Source organism: Ranitomeya imitator, chromosome 1 (genome assembly GCF_032444005.1).
Source record: "Ranitomeya imitator isolate aRanImi1 chromosome 1, aRanImi1.pri, whole genome shotgun sequence".
Lineage (NCBI taxonomy): Eukaryota > Metazoa > Chordata > Amphibia > Anura > Dendrobatidae > Ranitomeya > Ranitomeya imitator.
In genome coordinates this window covers 1,179,290,283-1,179,314,758 of record NC_091282.1, presented here as the reverse complement: position 1 = coordinate 1,179,314,758, position 24,476 = coordinate 1,179,290,283, and the positions used below count along the sequence as shown (strand labels likewise).

General features: G+C 50.0%; 1 protein-coding gene across 2 annotated transcripts in view; it reads right to left on the bottom strand.

Moving 5' to 3' along the window:
* The window catches only part of HTT (huntingtin), a 276,760-nt gene that overhangs the window by 80,620 nt on the left and 171,664 nt on the right, over positions 1–24,476 (bottom strand). For both annotated transcript variants that reach the window (XM_069744747.1, XM_069744746.1), the window contains 8 exons: positions 18,650–18,801; positions 18,340–18,542; positions 16,074–16,200; positions 8,629–8,750; positions 7,294–7,404; positions 5,426–5,503; positions 1,814–2,037; positions 1,651–1,729 (listed from right to left, as the gene is read on the bottom strand). In XM_069744747.1, coding sequence (XP_069600848.1) covers positions 1,651–1,729; positions 1,814–2,037; positions 5,426–5,503; positions 7,294–7,404; positions 8,629–8,750; positions 16,074–16,200; positions 18,340–18,542; positions 18,650–18,801 — 1,096 coding nt within the window. The remainder of the gene's footprint in view (positions 1–1,650; positions 1,730–1,813; positions 2,038–5,425; positions 5,504–7,293; positions 7,405–8,628; positions 8,751–16,073; positions 16,201–18,339; positions 18,543–18,649; positions 18,802–24,476) is intronic.

Sequence of the window (24,476 nt, the reverse complement as noted above, 5' to 3'; positions counted from 1 at the left end):
CTTTTCCCTGCCTTCCATCTTGGCCTTCCTTCAGGCAGGACTGGATTCGGGGGCCTTGCTCTTAGTTCCCTAAAGGGCCAAATTTCTACATCTCTACATCCTTTTTCAGAAGACTTTATCTTCTCGGTCACAGGTTAAGACCTTCCTTCAAGGAGCAGCCCATGCTGTCCCTCCGTATAGGGCCCCGGTGGATTCATGGGATTTAAATCTGGTCCTGGACGTTCTCAGGATTTCCCCCTTTGAGCCTCTCAGGCAGATTCCCCTGTCAGTTCTATTGTGGAAGGTGGCCTTTCTTGTGGCCATCTCTTCTATCCGCCGCGTTTCCGAGTTGGCGGCCCTCTCTTGCAGACCTCCGTTCCTGGTCATTCACCAAGACAAGGTGGTCCTCAGGCTTCCGCCTTCCTTCCCAAGGTGGTTTCTACCTTCCACCTCAACGAGGACATCGTTCTACCTTCCTTTTGTCCAGCTCCGACTCATCCTCTGGAGCAATCGTTGAACAAGCTGGACCTCGTCAGGGCAGTGAGGATCTACCTGGATAGAACGTCCGCTTTCCGGAAGACGGATTCTCTTTTCGTCATTCCTGATGGCACGCGTAGAGGCCTAACGGCTTCTAAAGCGACTATTGCTTGCTGGATCAGAACGGCAATTTTGGAGGCTTACCGGGTCAAGAACAGAGTGCCCCCTTCCTGGGATTAAGGCTCACTCTAACCGGGCAGTCGGCGCCTCCTGGGCGGTGCACCACAGGGCTTCTGCCCTACAACTTTGCAAAGCAGCAACCTGGTCTTCCATCCACACGTTCGCCAAATTTTACAAGGTCCATACCTACGCTTCGGCGGACGCCAGCCTAGGCAGAAGGATCCTGCAGGCGGCAGTGGTGAGTCCTCTGACCTGATGGAAGTCTGTTTTCCCACCCTAGGGACTGCTTTTGGACGTCCCATGGTTCCCGTGTCCCCCAATGAGAGGCGATAGAGAAAACAGGATTTTTGGTTGCTTACCGTAAAATCTGTTTCTTGGAGCCTTCATTGGGGGACACAGCACCCTCCCATGTTATTCACTTTCTACTGTTTTATGTTCTATGACTGTTCTCATGTTTACAGTTCTCATGTTTGTGGTTATGTTTCAACCTTATTGTTTTGTCTCCTACTGCTCTCTCACTAACTGAAGTGCATAATGCCAGTCGGTGGGGTGTATACTGCAGAGGAGGAGCTAACTTTTTTTGTGCATAGTGTCAGCCTCCTAGTGGCAGCAGCAGCATACACCCATGGTTCCTGTGTCCCCCAATGGAGGTCCGAGAAACAGATTTTACGGTAAGCAACCAAAAATCCTGTTATTTTTGTTTTTATTTTTTTCTACTATTTTTGCTCGGCAGCCCTATAGGGAATAATTGGAGTGGAGATCGAGCATCCACTCTATTTTAACAGCAAAGTGCATCATTCTGCTGATCGGTGCGGGTCCCAGTGGTCGAAGACCAACCAATCAATAAGTTATGACAAGAAAACCCGTTTAATGTCCTCTAGGGATCTTATGTCTATTTCTAAAAAACAAAAATTCTTTTGGGCTCTTCAAAACGGAGTGCGAGAAATGAGGTAGAACAATATTATCGGGGTCAGGCCATAGATTTTCTCTTCCATTATCGATCTGAATGACTACCTTGTCAGCGCGATGCTTGGTGACGTTGGTGATGTTGTTCTTCAGCTGAGAAGAAACCTTCTGCAGAACATCGAACCATCTGTAAAAAAGAAGAAAACACAGGTAATACATCTAAGGTAGCTGAAAATAGAGAGACAAGGTATCGTCGGGTGCGTGACCTTACCCCGATGTGTCCTGCTCTTGGTCCGCCTGAACCATATTTCTTAGGCTGGCATCTGCCAATGCCTGAGTGAAATGTGTGTAGGGAGCCATGAAGCAGTAATGGTACAGGCCCGGCCGCAGGTTAGAGGAGCCCAGGCGCTGAGCCTTGCCCTGTGATTTACCAGGGTTAGACGATAAAGCCTCAAATTGGGATGCCAAGTTTGTCCCAAAAAGTGTCTTCAGTAGCTGAAGGAAAGAGATGAGAAGATCAGTAAGTATACAGAGCGCAGACCGTCAATTCCTGGTCTATAAAATGACAATGACAATCTAGAATGATTTAACCCCTTCAAGCCATGGTTAATTTTATTTTTTGTGCTTGTGATCCCACTTTCCCTTCTTCCAAGTTTTGCAACTTTTTTTTTTTTCCAACTGACATAGCCGTATTGAGGGCTTGCTTTTTTAGCAAGACAAGTTGTAATTTTGAATGACAAGTCACTTTTCACATATGAAGTATTGAAAAAAATGGGAGAAAAAAATTAAAATGTGGTCAATTGGTGAAAAAAACAAAACCCTTAATGACACCATTGTTTTTGGTGTTTCATTGTGCAGCAAAAGTGAGTTGGCAACTTATTTTCAAAGTAAATAATTATGCAGACACCCAACAAAACAAAGTTTTTATGTGTATCGTTTCCCATTTAAATGGTAAAACACAAAAAACAAAATCCTTGGATTGTCACCTTTCTCCAGGACCTGTAATTTTTGTATTACTCTTCTGTCAGTACAGTTGTGTAAGGGCTTATTTTTCGCAGGGAGAGTTGTATTTTTGAATGATACCATTTTGGAGATTATATAATGTTTAAGTCGCTTTTTGTGAGACATTTTTAGTGGAGGAACAGACTGAAAAATTGCAATTATGGGTTTTAATTTTATTCCCTTTATGGCATTTATTGTAAGGGTTAATTTATGTTGTATTTTGATAGAACTCACCATCAAAGACGTGGCGATTGCGAAAAGGTGTACATCTACAGATACAGTAGATACCGTATATACTCGAGTATAAGCCGAAATTTTCAGCCCAAATTTTTGGGCTGAAAGTGCCCCTCTCGGCTTATACTCGAGTCAAGGTGGGTGGCAGGGTCGGCGGGTGATGGGGAGAGGGCGCTGAGGTATACTTGCCTAGTCCTGGCGATCCTGACGCTCCCCCTGACGTCCCACGGTCTTCTGTGTTGCAGCGTCTTCCCCTCTTCAGCGGTCACGTGGGACCGCTCATTAAAAAAATGAATAGGCGGCTCCACCTCCCATAGGGGTGGAGCCGCGTATTCATTTCTCTAATCAGTGGTGCCGGTGACCGCTGATAGAGAAAGAGGCTGCGGCACCGGCAGAGGGAGCGTCAGGATCGCTGGGACTAGGTAAGTATTTTATATTCACCTGTCCGCGTTCCAGCCGCCGGGCGTCGCTCCATCTTCCCGGCGCCTGCGCTCTGACTGTTCAGGCAGAGGGCGCGATGACGCATATAGTGTGCACGGCGCCCTCTGCCTGATCAGTCAGAGCAGAGACGCCGGGAAGATGGAGGCGCCGGGACCGGACGCTGGGAGCTGCAAGCAAGAGAGGCGAGTATGTGTTTTTTTTTTTTAAATTGCAGCAGCGGCACAGATTTATGTGGAGCATCTATGGGGCACAATGAACGGTGCAGAGCACTGTATATGGGGCACAGCTATGGGGCACAATGAAAGGTGCAGAGCACTGTATATGGGGCACAGCTATGGGGCACAATGAACGGTGCAGAGCACTGTATATGGGGCACAGCTATGGGGCACAATGAACGGTGCGGAGCACTATATGGGGCACAATGAACGGTGCAGAGCACTGTATATGGGGCACAGCTATGGGGCACAATGAACGGTGCAGAGCACTGTATATGGGGCACAGCTATGGGGCACAATGAACGGTGCAGAGCACTGTATATGGGGCACAGCTATGGGGCACAATGAACGGTGCAGAGCACTGTATATGGGGCACAGCTATGGGGTACAATGAACGGTGCAGAGCACTGTATATGGGGCACAGCTATGGGGCACAATGAACGGTGCCGAGCACAGTATGGGGCACAGCTATGGAACAAAATGAACGGTGCAGAGCATTGTATATGGGGCACAGATATGGGGCAATAATGAACGGTGCCGAGCACAGTATGGGGCACAGCTATGGGACAAAATGAACGGTGCAGAGCACTATATGGGGCACAGCTATGGGGAAATATGAACGGTGCAGAGCACTATATGGCACAACTATGGGGAAATAATGATCTATTTTTATTTTTGAAATTCACCGGTAAATGCTGCATTTCCACCCTAGGCTTATACTCGAGTCAATAAGTTTTCCCAGTTTTTTGTGGCAAAATTAGGGGGGTTGGCTTATACTCGAGTATATACGGTATATTTATATATATTGTAAGGTGGCAGCTGGACAAGTCCTGGGCGGGAGGTATGGGTCACCGAGGTGGCAATCTTCGGTGATGTAGAAGCAGGCTCCAGCATGCATATTGCTGTGAGGTGGTTTGTTTTTTTAATGGACTGGATCTTGGGTCCTGGTTTTAGGAATGGCCACAGAACTAGATGGGACAGGCCGTTCCCTTACCTCCAGTTACATGATTTGAAACTGGTTATACAGGCAGCTGGTGTTGCCTCATTCAGGGTCTGGGAAACATCTCTGTTGGTGTTAATTACGGTAGATCCTGACAAGCAGAGAGTGTGACTGAACGTGTGAGCCCATACTTCTACATGGACTATTTCCTTTTATGTTATTTATGTTTTTTTTTTTTAAATAGAGGACATGTACTCGCAAGGGCAGGGCCCTCACCCCTCTGTATCAGTCTGTAATTGTTAGCTTACTGTAAGTGATATCTGTAAATTGTATGTAACCCCTTCTCATGTACAGCACCATGGAATCAATGGTGCTATAGAAATAAATAATAATAATGTACTAGTTCTATATACTGCAAAGCTACAGTATACAGAGAAAATTAGTTTCACCTATGAAGTCCAGCCATCAGCTGAACTTCACAAATGGATGAAAGTGGAAGACATGGGGGTCTTAATTAGCCCCCCCCCTCCCCCCCGACTCTTATGTCAACACATCGTCACCCTGAGGTCCTGCCATGGAAGAAAATAGGATTAATGGGAGCCCATGCACAAACAATAGGTCAATTTAAATCCCATTAAGTGGCCATTCACATCAGTGGGCTGTCTGTATAACGAGGGAGAGGACGGGTTCTCCAGAACAAGAGATGCACTCTTTCTTTATAAAACAGTGCCACCGCTGTTTTCAGGTTGTATCAGGTATTGCAGCTAAACCCCATTCACTTCAGTATAGCCCAGGGCAAAACTAATCCATAGACAGAAGTGCAAGTAAAAGATACCACGTTTGGTTATTTTTTTAATTCCCTTTTACATCCCAATTGTAAATTTCATCTACATCACAGCACAAAAATCTGAGTGCAATTATAGGTGTTGTAATAGAATTGGAGGATTCCCCGGCGTGTCACATAACGGTGCAGGTATGATGTGCCACACAGTAATATGTAATATTTCTAGCGCCAATGCTGAGCGATTGTTACACGGCTGAATATTCTCACCTGCTGAACACACACCGTCGCCATCACTGGTTCACGGCTAAAACAGGATTTAAGATAACCGAGAATCTCCTCAACGCACTGTAAAAACAACAGCAAGATGTCAGGGAGACGGCAAAACCAGAGCGGAGGAAATCAAGAGATTAGGCCACGGCTCTCACAACAGCCAAGTATCAGTTCCCTGTCATACATGACCATATAAAAAGACAGGAGCTGCTGGAACCAACAAGGATTATGTCCCGGGGGAGGCTTTGGGAAACTATATATATTTCAAGAGTACATTGTATAACTTCTATTATGCAGCGTGGGGGGGCGGAGAGCACGGTCTACAGCGTGGGGGGGCGGAGAGCACGGTCTACAGCGTGGGGGGGCGGAGAGCACAGTCTACAGCGTGGGGGGGCGGAGAGCACAGTCTACAGCGTGGGGGGGCGGAGAGCACAGTCTACAGCGTGGGGGGGCGGAGAGCACAGTCTACAGCGTGGGGGGGCGGAGAGCACAGTCTACAGCGTGGGGGGGCGGAGAGCACAGTCTACAGCGTGGGGGGCGGAGAGCACAGTCTACAGCGTGGGAAGGGGGGGGTTTGGGGGGCGGAGAGCACGTTCTACAGCGTGGGGGGCGGAGAGCACAGTCTACAGCGTGGGGGGCGGAGAGCACAGTCTACAGCGTGGGGGGCGGAGAGCACAGTCTACAGCGTGGGGGGCGGAGAGCACAGTCTACAGCGTGGGGGGCGGAGAGCACAGTCTACAGCGTGGGAAGGGGGGGTTTGGGGGGCGGAGAGCACGTTCTACAGCGTGGGGGGGCGGAGAGCACAGTCTACAGTGTGGGGGGGCGGAGAGCACGGTCTACAGCGTGGGTGGGGGGCGGAGAGCACGGTCTATAGCGTGGGGGGCGGAGAGCACAGTCTACAGCGTGGGGGGGCGGAGAGCACGTCTACAGAGTGGGGGGGCAGAGAGCACGTCTACAGAGTGGGGGGGCAGAGAGCACGGTCTACAGCGTGTGGGGGCGGAGAGCACGGTCCACAGAGCGGGGGGCGAAGGGCACGGTCTACAGAGCGGGAGGGGGGGAGAGCGGGGGCGGAGAGCACGGTCTACAGAGCGGGGGGCGGAGAGCACGGTCTACAGTGTGGGGGGGGGGGCGGAGAGCACGTCTACAGAGTGGGGGGGCAGAGAGCACGGTCTACAGCGTGTGGGGGCGGAGAGCACGGTCTACAGCGTGGGTGGGCGGAGAGCACGGTCTACAGAGCGGGGGCCGAAGGGCACGGTCTACAGAGCGGGGGGCGGAGAGCACGGTCTACAGAGCGGGGGGCGGAGAGCACGGTCTACAGAGCGGGGGGCGGAGAGCACGGTCTACAGAGCGGGGGGCGGAGAGCACGGTCTACAGAGCGGGGGGCGGATGGCGCGGTCTACAGAGCGGGGGCGGAGGGCGCGGTCTACAGTGCGGGGGGCGGAGAGCACGGTCTACAGAGCGGGGGGCGGAGAGCACGGTCTACAGTGAGGGGAAGGAGGATAGTGGTCTACAGCAGGGGAGCGGAGAGCATGGTCTACAGCGGAGGAGGGCGGAGAGCACGGTCAACAGCAGTGGGAGGGGAGAGAACAATTTACAGTGGGGGGGGGGGAAGGTGGATAGCATGGTCTACAGCAGGGGGCAGAGAGCATGGTCTACAGCAGGGGGCAGGGAGCATGGTCTACAGCAGGGGGCAGAGGGCATAGTCTACAGCAGGGGGGAATAGAGCACTGTCTACAGCAAGAGGTGGAGACCAGAGTCTACAGCAGGGGGGGTGGGGAGGGGTGGCGGGGAGCACGGTGTACAGCAAATACAATCTGTCAAAAACATCCACAAAATGCAGAAAGACGCTACACGTTGATGATTACCTTGCCAATATCAGTCAGTGTAGCAAGTTCTAATATCTGTGACAGAACATCCAGGGCAGAACGCAGGAATCCTCCAAACTTCTCATTGTTATTCTGAAGGTCCAGGGTTACCTGCGAAATAGAAAGAAAGGAAATCAAATGTTTACTAGTGATGAGCGAATATACTCGTTACTCGAGATTTCTCGAGCACGCTCGGGTGACCTCCGAGTATTTTTAAGCGCTCGGAGTTTTAGTTTTTCTTGCCGCAGCTGAATGATTTACATCTGATAGCCAGCAGAAGTACATGTGGGGGTTGCCTGGTTCCTTGGGAATCCCCACATGTACTTATGCTGGCTAACAGATGTAAATCATTCAGCTGCGGAAAGAAAAACTAAAACTCCAAGCACTAAAAAATACTCGGAGGACCCCCGAGCATGCTCGAGAAATCTCGAGTAACGAGTATATTCGCTCATCACTAATGTTTACTACTATCTGGCCTGCCTCTCAGTCTTCTTAAAGAAATGGTTGTCAGGAAATGTGAGAATTGTCTAAGCAAGCGTTGATCTATATCTATTAAAAATATATAGTTATATAAGCACACACATTTTATTTTGTTACACAACATGAAGACAGACCACATACTAATAATAAATGTGGGACAAGAATAAATAATGTCCCATCTTTTGCTACATTTTCAAATGTTCTATTTTTCAGATTTGTGTTAGAGGGAAACCTCAATTATTCCTGTAATATTGAAGCAGCACTCCAGCTCAGATTTATCCCCACATGACGCTAACTGTGTAACTTTTTTCATCCCAGTTCAGTTGCAGCCAGACATCTTTAAGCTTTCATCAAGGCCAGGTATGACTACCAGTCCAGTACATGCCCTAATGTTTAGGCAGGAAGTCAGCCTCAGACTACCTGTTATCAATAGGATCATATAATCATGTATCAAATCCCTCCTATTCCCCAGCTGCACCCAATCCTTCTACTATCTAAGCCCCTTTGTGTATTGAGCGCAGCTGCAGGTATACTATTCGCTTTACATAAGAGCACTAGGCGAATCCAAATAAAGATCAGCTGCAGTTATAAATCTCCGAGATTCAGCTTTAAGCTGTCTCCTGCTTGTAAGAGCTGACAGGGAGAAAGCTATCACAAGTAGGAGTAAGTGCACACAAGCTAAAGCTGCCTCATGCCTTCAAGTTCCACATTATTCATGGAGTATAGTCATCATGTAAAATGTCTGATGTATATTATGGGCATTCTGTTATTCGAACTAGGCATTCATCTGCTTAATATCAGGTTTTGGAGACGTCAGTACACTTTACATCTGATATGAACTTGATAATTACATACCTTGTAGTTTGCATATGTGGCTTTTAATACATCATACAGTTTTAGATATGATGGAAGGTGGTAGAAGCTGCCAAGAGATTTGCTTGCTTGTGCTGGACCTGAAGCATCTGTCTGCCTAGAAGCTTAAATAAACGAAGAAAAGGAAAAAACACTGCCATTTCCAATTTTTTTTTTTTTTTTTTAAAAAGCTTTTGCTCCATTTTCCAACATATTTGCATCCTAATGAAATACAGAAAGTTGCTCATTGCCTGGGAAAAAAATCTTAAAGGGGTTTTCACCATAACCAATACTTATCACTTAACATATCTCAGTCAGTGCCTTAGTCAGTGTAACGACTGAGTTCTATTGCTTAAAGCCCCCCAACCCGATCTGGCAGATACCAGACTATAAGGATAGATGTTATAGGGAAGACTCCATTAACAAACTGCTGCCCCTCCATTCTAATGATCATATAGGTGCATGTGCAGGTAGACCCCCACATATTATCAATGTACGACTGCATAGTGAAAAGCTTGAACATTTTCTAGTGTATTTAACAATATACTTCATCTGTTTGCAGTCATTGAATCATAACCATCATTCTTGAACAGTCGTTCCTAACCTTTGGCTCATGGCCCCCCATGTGTGGCTCCTAGGTGTTGCCTCAGGCAAAAACAGGTTTTTTGGTTGCTTACCGTAAAATCTGTTTCTCGGAGCCTTCATTGGGGGACACAGGAACCATGGGTGTATGCTGCTGCCACTAGAAGGCTGCCACTATGCAAATAAAAAAGTTAGCTCCTCCTCTGCAGTATACACCCTACTGACAGGAAGTAGGATATTCAGTTAGTGAGAAAGCAGTAGGAGAAGCAACATGTAAGGATAGGAAGCTCAAACTAACAATAAAACACAACAAAACAGAGCTGTTCAACTTGGGAGGGTGCTGTGTCCCCAAATGAAGGCTCCGAGAAACAGATTTTACGGTAAGCAACCAAAAATCCTGTTTTCTCTATTGCCTCTCATCGGGGCACACAGGAACCATGGGACGTCCCAAAGCAGTCCCTGGGGTGGGAACTCCATTACGGTCGGAGGACTCACCACTGCCGCCTGCAAGGTCCTTCCGCCTAGGCTGGCAACTGCCGAAGCGTAGGTATGGAGCTTATAACATTTGGCAAATGAGTGAACGGAACACCAGGTTGCCGCCTAGCAAAGATGTAGGGCGGATGCCCCATGGTGTACCGCCCAGGAGGAGTCACCCTGTTCTTGACCCGGTAAGCCTCCAGAATGGCAGGTCTGATCCAGAGAACAATCGTAACCTTGGAGGCCGGCAGGCCTCTTGGCGTACCATATGGAATGACAAAAAAGACGGTCCGTCTTCCTAAGGAAGGCGGTCCGAGGAGACAAATAGATCCTCACCGCCCTGACCAGGCCTAGCCTGTTCAGCGAACATCCCCAGAGAATAGGTCGGAGCACGACAAAAGGTGGGAAGGACAATTATATTCAAGTAAAAGGAGGACACACCATGGGAAGAAAAAGGCGACGAAGACCGTAAAACTACCCTATCCTGGTGAAGAACCAACAAATGGGGCGACAGGAGAGAGCCACCAACTCCGAGGCGCGCCTAATGGAGGAGACGGCCACCAGAAACACCACCTTGCAGGACAGAACAGACAGTGAGGCATCATGGGGAGGTTCAAGGGGGGAACCCCACTGAGCCTCCAGAACAAGATTGAGGTCCCAGGGATCCACGGGAATCTGGTACGGGAGAGCCGCATGCGCCACTCCTTGAAGAAAAGTTCTGATCTGAGAACGGGACGGATATAAATCCTGGTACTGTGATAGCCAGTAGCTAAGGACTTCTGAAAGGGACTTCAGAAAAAGAATGGAAAGGGTTGCTCTCTGACCCTTTAGAGAACTAAGGGCAAGGCCTGCATCAAGTCCCGCCTTGAGAAACGGCCAAAATGGAAGGCTTCAATGGCAAAGCTGTTAAATTGAGCCACCAAGAACTCTGTGACAGATCGGTCCTTGGTACAGAAGATCTGGCCTGTCTGGGGGCCTCCAGTGGGAGTCCGCGAGAAGATTGGTGATCTCAGCGAACCAGAACCTTCAGGGCCAATCTGGTGCGGTCAGAATGACCGGCACCCCCTCCGCATTGATCTTCAACAGCCTGGGAAGAAAGGGAAGAACAGATAGGGAAGTACAAATTGTGACCAGGAATGGCCAAAGCATTGGTATTCACAGCAAGAGGATCGCGGCCTGGAAACAAACGGTGGAACCTTCCTAAGCATTCGGGACACCAGGAGATCTGCTTCCAGAGTTCCCCATCAAAGGCAAATTTGAAGGAAGACCTCCTGAAGCAGGGACGATTCTCCTGCCGCAAGGCCCTCGCGGCAGAGAAAAAACACTGCGGCCTAGTTGTCCACGCCGGGGATATGCACTGCAGATAGTGCCGAAACCGTCGCCTCTGCCCAGAGGAAGATCTTGGATACCTCCGCCATTGCCAAGAGACTCTGATTCCCTCCCTGGTGATTGGCATATCCCACAGCCGAGGCATTGGACGTCTGGATTCTGACTGGCAGACCTCTGAGAAGAGAAGAGAAACCTTTCCCAGTGACTCAGGGACAGAAGAATGGCCCCCATCTCAAGGGTGTCGATCGGCAGAGAGGACTCTTGCTCCGACCAACGCCCCCTACACTGATGGATGGCGAGAAACCGCACCCAAGCCGGGAAGGCTGGTGACCATCGTCACCACCTGCCATGGGAGGATCAGACCGGGGGAATGAGAGGGGATGACAGCCACCAGTAGAGAAGCTATTAGAATCGGATGGAAAGCAGGATCGGAGGATCCAAAGACATTACTGACGTGTCCCACTGAGAAAGGATGGCCTGCTGAAGTGGTCTCAAGTGGAACAGCGCAAAAGGGAATGCTTCCGATGCTGTCACCATGCGTCACAGGACCTTCATTGCTGAACGGAAGGAAGGCAGCCGAGGGCCTAGCAGAGAGCGAACTCCGTATGGAGAATTGCCCGCTTCTCCTCGAGAAGAAAAATGAGACGCTGACTCGGAACAAGACAAGACTTTGTTCTGTAGGCCAGCCACCAGAAACGGGACAGAGTCGAGGACAATGGTCAGACTCTCCTGGGCCTGAGAGAGGGGCAGAGCCTTGATGAGGATGACTTCGAGATATGGAATGAGCACTAGGCCCCTGATCCTCAAAATGGCCATAAATGTAGCCATGATCTTTATGAAGACACTGGGAGCGGTCACAAGACCGAGCGGCAGGGCGACTAACTGGAAATGACTCTTCTGCGCCGCGAAAAGCAGGAAACTGAGGTGTGACGGGAAAATCAGAACATGGGGCTAGGCATCTTGGATATCCATGGGGCACAGGGATTCCTGTGAATCCATGGAAGCCAGAACTGAACAGAGGAACTTCATCCTGAAATGCCGCAGGCGGAACTCTCTGTTCACTAACTTCAGAGCCAGGATGGGTTGAACTGTCCGCTCTTCTTCGGCACTACCAGCAGGTTTGAATAGAAACCTGTGAAGCTTTCCTGCTGTGGGACGGAAACGATAACCTCCGAACAAAGAAGGAAGGTAATGGACGCAAAGAAACTTGGGATAAGGGGCCGCGAAGCGAACCCTATCTTGTATACAGAGGATACCACCTCCCTGATCTAAGCGTCCTCCACCAAGGCCAGCCAAACATCCCTAAAAAAAAAAGGAGACGCCCGCCCAAACTGGAAGAAATGCTGGGCCCTTAGCACGATTTATGCCGAGGAAGATCTGCCAGGTCTAGGCCTGGTGGACCAACCATGGGAGTTGCGGAAACGCCGGGAAAGGGTAGGCTTGAAGGAAGCCTTTTCTCTAGCCAGACGAGACCGCGGTCTGTGTTAGCTAGAGGAATCTTCAGATGCCGCAAAACAGCGAAACGACAAAAGGGAGCTGAACTGCCTTTTCAGGGAAGGGCGGCGGGACATGGAGGGAACTCGTGCCTCCCGTGGCGTCCTTAATAATTGTTCCAGCATGTAGCCAAAGAGACGGGCCCCCTGGAAGGGGAGGCTGGTAGGGGACTTCTTGAAGACAAGTCCACCTGTCGTGTGAAGAGCGGAATATTCCGCCGGATGGCCATCGTAATGCTGGACGCGTGAGCTGCACAAGCCGCGTATCTAGGGAGGCAGATACCAAATAATTCCCTGCATAGGAAATCTGGTCCGTCAGGTCGGCTAGCTCCCCTGGAGGAGCTCCAGTCAGGGTGCTCTTACAAGGCTGATTGGTCCATCTAGCTATGGTCCTTGAAACCCAGGTAGAGGCAATGGTCGAGGCACAAAGTAGAAGCGGCCGCTTCAAAGGCTGATTTATCCAGCGATTCTATAATTGTATCCTTGGAACCCATGAGGGATGCTGCATTGGAAAGTGGAGGGGCCAAGTTGGTAGACAGTCTGGGAACTGACGAGTCCAGAATTGCCAGCTTCCTGCCGAGGAATCAGCCCAGTCAGCGATGAGCTCAGGGGAGAAGGAATATAGGATGCCGAGACGCTTCCCTGTCTGAAAGCATCTGATATGGCTCTCCTTTCCCCTGGCAAGTACCCCCATAAATTCTGTGTGTGGGGCAAAGACCTTGGAAGGTGGTTTTGACCGTCTAAACGAAACCGCAAATTCTGCGGGTTCCGTAGAGGTATCCATGATGCTTAAGGTCTGGTTGATCGCAACAATAAGGTTATATACCTAGTGAAACCAAGTCTGAAACTTCCTCTGCAAACATGACAGAGGACGCCAGTCTCTCTCGGGAGAGGAGGATCTGGAAGAGGGATCTCACCGTTCCAGACCGGAGGGCGAGATGGAGTGGGAAAGAAAGGTGTCAGACGTCCAAGCTGATGGTGGACGTCCTCGTCTCCTCCAACCGACAGGCTCTGGTGGGCGAGTGGGTGGGGGACAGAGCTAGGACTGAACTTTAAGCACACTTGTGTGCTAGGATCATGGTCCTGCTGTCGGATCTATGAGGATACGGGGTGGAGTACACGCCGTACTCATAGTCCATAATGTGGGATTACAGCTGTGACTGTTCACCCTGTATCCCTCCGAAAAAATCAACTTAGAATTTCGCTCCTGTCTGGATCTCTTGTGGCCCGAGTTGAAAAGGCCGGACGGAGAATCCTGTGACCCACTGGCAACTGCGGTCAAGCACGGACACCAGGGTCGTGCCATCCTGGTGAGGTCCGCCCCAGACTGAGAAAGAAGGAAAGCCCACCCAGGGATAGGGGTCTCTGTCTCACCCGGAGTAGGGACTCCTGGACGGTGGGTAGTGGAGTTGCTGCAGCTGACAAGCGGAAGCAGAAGGACGGGAACGCTCTCCATTTAGGATTAGGCCTGGGAGCAGACCCCTAAATGAAAGCCCGAAGGTTAGGGGAACAGGAGAGGGGAGTAATGGACTGCATAGCAGAGCTACTCACAGCAGAAGTAGAGTCCTGTAGACTGCTCCCGGCTGTAGCTGCGACTGGCATCATGACACAGGTCCAGGGCACCAGCAGGGAGACGGCGACCTAAGGAGGATGCAGGGGACCAACCGGAGAAAACGTGCGCTGGGGAAAAGGACCCGCTCTCAGAGGGGGGGCGGGTTAGCCACCGGGTCCGGAGGAGCAAGATGGTGGTGATCCCAGGGCGACTGGGAAGGATTAGATTAGTAGGCGGTGCTAGCGCCCTGCGCAGGAAGATGTAGAGAGAGTGACAGGAGGGAAAAAGCCCGCCTGATGAAAAATGGAAAAGGGCGGAGTCACGGCAACGGGAGGAGGCCCGGGCAGAAGCCGGGGCCTAAATTTGAGACCGGCGACCATCAGTGGAAGCCCGCGGCGCCGGAGCTGTGCCGCAGATAGGGAGCGGTGCAGCAGCCTGCCAAGGCTGCCGCGCTGGATCAATGGCATCGCAGCCGCTGAGTGCGGGCGGAGCAGCGCGCCCGCAGGGGCTCGTAGCGGCGCGGCAGCCTGCAAGGCCGCTGCGCAGGCAGAGATGGCGGGTGGCAGCTAAGGGCGGCCGGAACCGCGCGGTCGCAGGGGCAAAAAGCGGCGCGGTAGCCTGTAAAAGCCACCGCACCGCAAAAGGAGGCAGAGTAGCCGCAGTCACGGAAGCGGCCCTTACATCTGCGTGCAGCTGCCCGCTGCAGCGGGCGACGACCAGTGGGATCCCCTCAATAAAGCAACCCCCTTGAAGATCTGGGATGGGATGGGATGGAATGGGCGGAAATACTCACCTTAAACATCCCACGCAGTTACTAACCTGAAGAGGAATGAGACGTCCAGGGAGCTGATGGATGTCCTCGTCTCCGCAACCAACAGGCTCTGGTGGGCGAGTGGGTGGGGGACGAATGCAAGACCGGACTTCTGAGCACGCTTGTGTGCCAGGATCATGGTCCTGCTGAGGGATCTATGAGGATACGGGGTGGCAGTACACACCGTACTCCTAGTCCACCTAGTGGGACTAGAGGTGTGACTGTTCACCCTGTATCCCTCCGGAAAACCTGAAAGAAAACGACGCACATTGAGGTAGATAAGGGTCTAATGAAAGACCCGTGTCCACCTCCTACTGACACCAAGCTAAACTGAATATCCTACTTCCTGTCGGTGGGGTGTACACTGCAGAGGAGGAGCTAACTTTTTTATTTGCATAGTGTCAGCCTCCTAGTGGCAGCAGCATACACCCATGGCTCCTGTGTCCCCCAATGAGAGGCAATAGAGAAACTGTATTGGCATACTCTGGGGGCTTTATTACCTTTTCAGCACATGTGGCATTATCATTTTACAAGGGAGAACTCATTAATATTTTTAAGGAGGCCCTTGGGCCATTATTACTTTATAAAGAGGATACTTGGCAAATCATAACATTCAAAGAGGCACTTAACGGATTTCTCCGCATATACTGTGGCTTGCGACCGTCTTTCAGAGCTGAATGTGGCTCTCAAGGTAAGAAAGGTTGGGGACCCGTTCTAGAGGATGAAAACCTGTTCTGGTCATATGATTATCATATCTGCCTCTGAAAAGGATATTTGCTCGTTTAAAATTCCCAGAGAAGCATTGCATTGCCTAGAAGTCTCCTTACGCTGGCTTGGTAATTTCCACAAGAAGGTTCCTCCTTAAGCCCCTTACAGAGGCCGCTCATTAATGCAAATAAAACCTCCTGCTTTACACCGATGAGGGCAAAAGACCCCGAAACATGACTCGATTTTGGATTTTATCCGAAGTCATGTGGCAAGTCTCGTTAATGGCACCATATTAACTTTTAGGATGGGTGACGCTAGAGTTCCTTGCTCTATGAAGAGGCTACCTGCATGACAAACACCTATGATCTCTGCACTGTACCAAGCAATGCTCCTGGCTGATCACACCACCAGAAAGGAGGAAAAGCATGGAGTGTCCATCCAGTGACTACAGAGAACGTAAAATGCACTTGTGAAACGGTTTCATTGCCTCCTGTACCTGGAGTGGAATCAGTGGATTTCTTTGGGCTTAAGGGTACCGCTGTTTGCTCCGCGCTTTCCTTTTCTTTTCCTTTTCGTCGTATGGGACTTAGAGAGGGAGGGTTAGTAAGAGATGGCAGTGTTGTCTGAAAGACAAATAATAAGAAAAAAGAAAAAAACAAATCACAGATAAAAAAATGTGCCAATATGTGTTTGGTCGAGCAAAAACTGTTAACACCTTGAAGGCATAGCAGTTGGTTTTAATTGTTTTTTTGCCTTTTCCATAGGAAGAGAGTTCAATAACACCATTCATTTTACAGTGTAACGAAACATGGGGAGGGCTTCATAGGTGTAGTCACATGTCAGACCCTGGGGGTTTTGAGTTGGAACATGGCTACCATGACCTAGCCATCCGCATCCCATCATTTGGTGAACGGGAAGCTATGTGTGGCAGAAGAAAAGCCCACCATGTTTACTTACATGCCGCTGCCAATTGGTAGCGGGGTTAGACTACTCCGATCACAGCAGTCACTCTTGGGTGTTGACTGTATAACACAGCCAGCACCGCACAGTGTGGGGTCGGGTTCAGCTCCCGAGTCCACTCCGTACACGTATGGGGGATTTTACAAAGACAATTATAGGGTCATCTACATATCCAGAAAAAGCGATAATCTCAACCACTCTCTGGAATAGCAGGTCAGCCCCAATCATAAAAAAGGGACAGAAATGGAGCAGATTCCGATTCTATTTTTCTCTTGGGTAAAAGATTTCATAGTCAATCAGCAAGAAGCGCCGAATGTACATGCAAATGATGAGACAGATTTCACACACTGCTAAAATCTGCAGCAAAATCCTTCTAAAAAAAATTACCAACATTTCTTTAAAAAAATAATAAATCTGTGCATCAAAATAGTTTCTGTACTGCGTAAAAAATCTGCTGCATGTTTTTTTTTAATCTGTGCAGATTTTTTCCACTATCTGTGGATGGTTTTAAAACCCAGTCTACATGTTGTGACGCCAGTCGCTGCTCAACGTGATGCCAGTCGCTACTCAAGGATTTGCCATGAGGCAGGATAGTTAAGTGGTCCAGGGTTAGTAGCAAGAGAGCACGTCGTCAACTGAATGGAAAAGACAAAAACGTAGTCGAGTCACAGTACGAGGTCAGAGTATCAGAAAGGTAGCAGATCATGGCAAAGGGGTAAGTCAGAAAGATGGTCAAAGGTAAATCCAAGGTTGGCAATGAAGATCAGAGTAAAATTCAGAGCACAAAGCTAACACGCAACACTCGAGTAAAGCTATAATTGGCAATGATCTGACCATTAACAGAGTACTAAGTAGCCCTGTAATCACCCATAACAGATGACACCTGGAGGAGATCCCACAGACCCAGACAGATAGTACTGTGATTGACAGCTCAGCTGTCCTAATACTTAAGCAAGGGTCACACTAGTCCAGGGGTGTCAAACTGCATTCTTCGAGGGCTGCAAACGGGTCATGTTTTCAGGATTTCCTTGTACTGCACAGGTGATAATTTAATCACCAACTCATTATTTGTGTAGGTGATTAAATTATCACCTGTGCAGTACAAAGAAATCCTGAAAACCTGACCTGTTTGCAGCCCTCGAGGAATGCAGTTTGACACCCCTGCACTAGTGCATAACACGGCTGAGTGCTATACGATAAAACATCACATAACACTTGGCCCAGTGTTATCCTATGGGGCAGCTCAGATCTGGGGATATTTTCTCATGCCGATTCGGCATGAGAGTACAATGACAGCAAGATGCGATTGGCAGTGAGTCAGTTCACTCGCACCCATGCAAGTCTATGGGTGTGTGTGTGTGTGTGTGTGTGAAACATCGGACTGCATTCAAATGTCGTCCCAGTGCAGTGCAATATACACTGAGACAGGTAATGGAGGAGATGGAGAAATTACTTTCTCAGTCTCCTCCGCACCTGTGTTTCGATTCTCTCAGGCAAGAGGATCAGATCACAGAGCACCGACACTCAGCTCACATTCGCAGCAAGCTGGAGCCTGGGGTCATTAGCATCTTGCATCGGATGCCATATGTTAGCGTTACTCCAGCCTTACCCTCAGATTGGGAAGTATAGCTGTAACTCTCAATCCAGAAAGCTCAGCCAGATCTCAATCCCAGAGCAGAGCTGTCATTCACAGCGTCCATAGGACACTGAGTGCTGGAATCGTGACACATATTGTAGTGTAAATTACTTTTTCTGCATAATTCACCCTTACAATATTTTCACATAATAGGATGTGATCTTACCTTTACCACGGGTCCAGGAGTCACATCATCGATCACGTGAGCACAAATATTAATGGCCTTCAGCAAGTGAACAAAGAGCTGATCCACCATCCCAACTATTGAGCGGTCTCCGAGGGCCGGCCATGGCTCCTCTTGTTTGTTTGTTCCCTGGTTAGCTTCGTCCTCGGCCGGCCATGGGTTTTTCAGAGATTTAGGAGCAGTAGCTGAAACGTAATAACCACCGTGTGGATTAGGAGGCAACATCTGATGGTCTCATACAGAGCAGCACATGTCCCTGGATTAATGCAAGATTGCAACATGTCAGACTCACCTGCCAACAGGTTTCCAGTTAAGATCAATGCATCTTGGTGAGCAGAGAGATCAAGGGGGAACCAGGCAGAAGACAGCAGTGACAAGATCATGTTGGCCATGCCAGCAGTGCAGCACTTACGAGGATCCTCCGAGGGGCTCTGCTGCGAAATGCTAAAAGTAAAATAGCCAAGATATTAGAAACTCACACATCTAAACTTCCAAGATGGTCACAATAAAATCAGCCATCAGTTATATCTCAGGATCTGCTCATCGTCGTTCTTTTCGGACGACGGACATTTGTGGAGTCTGACTGTTACCACTGGCAAATCTTCAGTTCCATCACAGAATCCATCATTTTGATGGAAAAATACTGCTACCTTTTCTCTGATCAGAAAGTATGGAGTCAGACACTGTCTTTCGTGCTTTCGTTTTTTCCTTTTTCTCCCTTTCTTCTAAGAGGCATCATTTTTTTTAATTTTTCCATCAACAGCTTTTTTTTCTTGCAGGTCATGTTATAGTTTTGAATGATACCATTCATTTTACGATTTAATGAACAACTGCTTTTTTTAAAGAATAGGAAAAAACATTCCAAGTGGTGTGAAAGTAAAAAATCCTTTAAAAAAAAAAAAAAAGTTAGCTCCTGTCCAGCAAACTTATACCTCACCTGCTGGCACCAAAACTCATCAGTTCGTGAGAAAGTAAAAGAAGAACCAAAGAACGAAGAAATGAAGGAAAAAGCATAGCCACCACAAAAGAAAAAACTAAAATAAATGTCCGACCGGGCAACCAAGGGTGGGTAATGTTTTCCCCAATGAAGAAAGATTTTACAGCCACAAGCTGGGCTTAAAAAAAAGACAAAAAGGTGATCAGGGAAAACAGGATTTTTGGTTGCTTACCGTAAAATCTGTTTCTTGGAGCCTTCATTGGGGGACACAGGAACCATGGGGGGTGTATGCTGCTGCCACTAGGAGGCTGACACTATGCACAAAAAAAGTTAGCTCCTCCTCTGCAGTATACACCCCACCAACTGGAATTCTGAAACTCCAGTTAGTGAGAAAGCAGTAGGAGAAAAATGATAAGGTTGAAAGAACATAACCACAAATATAAAAACTGTAAGCATGAAAACAGTCATAGAACATAGAACAATAGGAACTGAATAATATGGGAGGGAGCTGTGTCCCCCAATGAAAGCTCCGAGAAACAGATTTTACGGTAAGCAACCAAAAAACCTGTTTTCTCTATCGCCTCTCATTGGGGGACACAGGAACCATGGGACGTCCCAAAGAAGTACCTGGGGAGGGAAAAACAGACTTCCATCAGGTCAGAGGACTCACCACTGCCGCCTGCAGGATCCTTCTGCCTAGGCCGGCATCCGCTGATGCGTAGGTATGGATCTTGTAAAATTTGGCGAACGTGTGGATGGAAGACCAGGTTGCCGCTTTGCAAAGTTGTAGGGCGGAAGCCCTGTGGTGCACCGCCCAGGAGGCGCCGACTGCTCGGGTAGAGTGAGCCTTAATCCCAGGAGGGGGCACTCTGTTCTTGTCCCGGTAAGCCTCCAAAATTGCCGTTCTGATCCAGCGAGCAATAGTCGCCTTGGAAGCCGGCAGGCCTCGACGCGTGCCATCGGGAATGACGAAAAGTGAATCAGTCTTCCGAAAAGAGGCCAGTCTAGCCAGGTAGATCCTCACCACCCTGACGAGGTCCAGCTTGTTCAACGATCGCTCCAGAGGATGAGTCGGAGCTGGACAAAAGGAGGGTAGGACGATGTCCTCGTTGAGGTGGAAGGTAGATACCAACCTAGGAAGGAAGGAAGGTAGGTAGGTAGGAAGGAAGGCGAAGGCCTCAGGACCACCTTGTTCTGGTGGATAACCAAGAAAGGAGGTCGACAAGAAAAGGCCGCCAACTCCGACAGGCGCCAGACAGAGGTGATGGCCACAAGAAAGACAACCTTCCAAGATAGAACTGACAGTGAAACCTCCCTGAGAGGCTCAAAGGGGAACCCCTCAGAACCTCCAAAAAAAGACTAAGATCCCATGAATCCACAGAAGCCCTGTGAAACGCGGTTGAACTCGCCCCAAAGGAAGTAAACCTTCCAGGTACGATAGTAGATCCTGGAAGACGAAGGCTTCCTAGCTTGGATCTTAGTATGAATCACCCGATCTGAAAGGCCGGAGACTCTAAGAACTGTGGTCTCAACAGCCACGCCGTCAGACTGAGCGAGAATTCAGGTGGCAGATCGGACCCTGAGGCAGCAGATCAGGTCAGTCTGGAAGCCGCCAGGGGGCGTCCACGAGAAGATTGACTATCTCCGCAAACCAAGATCTCCTGGGCCAATCCGGGACGATCAGAATGACCGGCACCCCTTCCGCCTTGATCCTTTTCAAAAGCTTGGGAAGCAAGGGCAGGGGTGGAAAGAGATAGGGGAGCACGAATTACAACCAAGGAATGGCCAAAGCGTCGACACCCACTGCGAGAGGTTCGCGGGACTTGGTGACGAACCGTGGGACCTTCTTATTCGTTCGGGACGCCGTGAGGTCCACATCCAGAGTCCCCCATCTAAGACAAATCTGATGGAAGACCTCCTGATGCAAGGGCCATTCCCCTGCTGCGAGGCCCTTGCGGCTGAGGAAATCGGCGGCCCAATTGTTCACGCCGGTGATATGCACCGCGGATATCACCGGGACCGTTGTCTCTACCCAAAGTAGGATCTTGGATACCTCGGCCGAGAGCTCAGAGTCCCCACTGCTGTGGCATTGTCAGTCTGTATTCGAATTTGACAAACCCCTGAGAATCCTTTCCCCGTGAAGAATAGACAGGAGAATGGTTCGAATTTCGAGGACGTTGATCGGCAGAGAGGACTCCTGCGCCGACCAATGACCCTGAGCAGTTAGGTGACGAAAAACCACACCCCAGCCGAGAAGGCTGGCGTCCGTCGTCACCACCTGCCAGTGAACTGGAAGGAAGGACCTGCCCTGGGAGATGAGAGGTGACGTCAGCCACCAGTTGAGGGACCATTTGACCAGGGCGAGAGCCAAATCGAACGATCCAGGGAAAAGACAGACCGGTCCCTGTGAGAGAATAGCCTGCTGAAGAGGTCTTGAGTGAAATTGGGTGAAGGGAATCGCTTCCAATGTTGCAACCATCCTCCCAGAACCCTCATGGCCGATCAGAAAGAGGGAAGCCGAGGACCCTGGAGCAAGCGAACTTCCAAACGAAGAAGGGTTCTCTTGTCTTCCGGAAGGAAGACTCTGGTCCGACGAGTGTCGAAGAGCATGCCCAGAAATATGAGGTGCTGAGAAGGAACAAGGCAGGAATTTTTCCGGTTGACGAGCCACCTGAAACAGGCTAGGGCGTCGAGGACGATGGACAGACTTTCGTGAACCTGAGAAAATGGCGGAGCCTTGATGAGGATGTCGTCGAAGTACGGAAAAAGTACCAGGCCTCTGATCCTCAAGATGGCTATCAGCGCTGCCATGATCTTCGTGAAAACCCTGGGAATGGTTGCGAGACCGAACGGCAGAGTGACAAACTGAAAATGATCCTGAAGTACTGCAAAACGCAGGAATCTGTGATGTCCTGGGAAAATCGGGACATGGAGGTAGGCGTCCTGGATGTCTATGGAGCACAGAAATTCCTGAGCCTCCATGGAAGGAATTACTGAACGAAGGGATTCCATCCTGAAGTGTCTCAGACGAACCCTCTTGTTCAGCAATTTGAGATCCAGAATGGGACGAACCTTGCAGTCTTTTTTCGGTACCACAAAAGGATTCGAATAGAACCCTGTGAACCGTTCTTTTTCTGGGACGGGTACAATTACCCCGGATTTGAGAAGGGAAGCGATGGCTGCAAAGAAACCCGGGAACAGAGCGGGGTCTCGGAGGTGAGGATTCAAAGAAACGATCCCGGGGCCGAGAAATGAACTCTATTTTGTATCCTGAGGATACAACTTCCCTGACCCATGCGTCCTCTACTGAGGAAATCCAGACGTCCCTGAAGAAGAGGAGACTGCCGTCCAGCTTGGGAAGTGGGCTGGTGACTAGTCGTGAGTCATGCCGAGGAGGATCTTCCAGTCCTAGACCTGGAGGATCTACCTTGGGAGTAGCGGGAACGCCAGCAAGGAGTGGGTCTGAAGGATATCTTCTTTTCTTGCCATGCCTGTGGCCTCTGTTGTTGGGAAAAAGGAATATGACTCCGCGAAATGACGAAAGGGCTTAAAGGACCGAAATTGCCGTCTAGGGAGAGGACAGCGAGGTTTGGACTGGGGGAGAAGAGAACTTGTGCTCCCGGTGGCGTCCTTAATAATTTGGTCCAGCTTGGAACCGAAAAGACGTGGTCCTTGAAAAGGCAGGCAGGTAAGGGACATTTTTGATGACAAATCTGCTTGCAAGGCCTTGAGCCCAACGGTGCGACGTATGGCAACAACATTACTGGGCGCCTGAGCAGTACAAGACACGGCGTCCAGGGAGGCGGAACCAAATATTCCCCAGCATGGGAAATGTGTGTAGCAAGATCTGCCAGCTGTTCTGGTGGAGCTCCGGCCAGAATGCCCAGACGGAGTTGTTTGGCCCATTCAGATATAGACTTTGCATCCCAGGTGGAAGCAAAGGTCGGACATAGAGTAGACTCAGCCGCTTCGAAGGCCGACTTTGCAAAGGATTCTGTGATTCGATCGTTGGAATCTTTCAGAGATGCTCCGCCGGACAGCGGAAGGACCGTGTTGGTGGACAGCATGGAAACTGGAGGATCCACAGAGGGAGAGGCAATCCAGCTGGCGGTATGCTCCGGAGAAAAGGATATAAAACGCCAAAGCGCTTTCCTCTTTGAAAACGCCTGGTCGGAGTCTCTTTCCATGGCCAGGAGCTCATCAAATTCAGGATCAGGAGCTAAACCTTGTTGGGTGGTTTAGATCATCTAACGAAACTGCCTGATTTGTGGATTCCGTAGAGGAATCTTTGATGCCACAGGTCTGATTGATTGCTCCAATGAGACTCTGAACCGTATCCCTCATGGTAGCGATTTGGTTCGAGTCCAGCTCCAAATTATTTTCCGAAGGTGCCTCATTCGGGAGAGGAGGACCGGGGGGAAGCCGATCTCAGAGAGGAGACATGAGGCGAGATGGAACGGGAAGAGGACTCAGGCCGGGGTTCCTGTCTGGATCCTTTGCGGCCTATATTGGAAGTCTCGGACGGAGCTTCCTGCGATCCACTGGCTACTGTAGAAGTCTGCAGGGGCAGCCGATCGAGCACGGACACAAGGGTCTGAGACACCCGTGTTAGATCCATTGTGACAGAGAGGAGGCCCAGCTGGGGTGGGGGCTTCGCTCTCAGGCAGAGCAGCAGGGGGGTCCTGGGCGGTGGGCATAATGGGGTTGCTGCAGGCCTGACAAAAGGGAGAGGACTGACCTGAGGGAAGCTTGCAGTTACAAGACGAACACACAAAGTGTTTGACTAAGGCAGAGGAAGTAGAGGAAGAAGTAGGAGGGTGAAAGCCACCTCCCTTAGAATTAGACATGACGAACGGGTCCTTGACAAATGCCAGAAGGTTAGGGGACAGTAGGGTAGAGGAGAGTGTCAGTCTGCAGTGCAGAGCTACTCACCGCAGACGAAGCGGTTCCAGACGGAAGAAGCTGCCCAGCTTGTAGATGGTCCCCCAGGGAAGATAGCCTTTCAGGTAGGAAGGTAATGAGACTCCTGCAGCGATCCAGTCAAGGGGACCTGGGACACGTCATCCGGGGAGCAGATGATGATGGCGACTACAGATGAGGACCCCAGACTGTGCACTGAAAAGGGCGAGGAGAGGCGTGCGTGGCGCTGAAATACAACTCTGCAGTGCACAGGGAGAGGGAG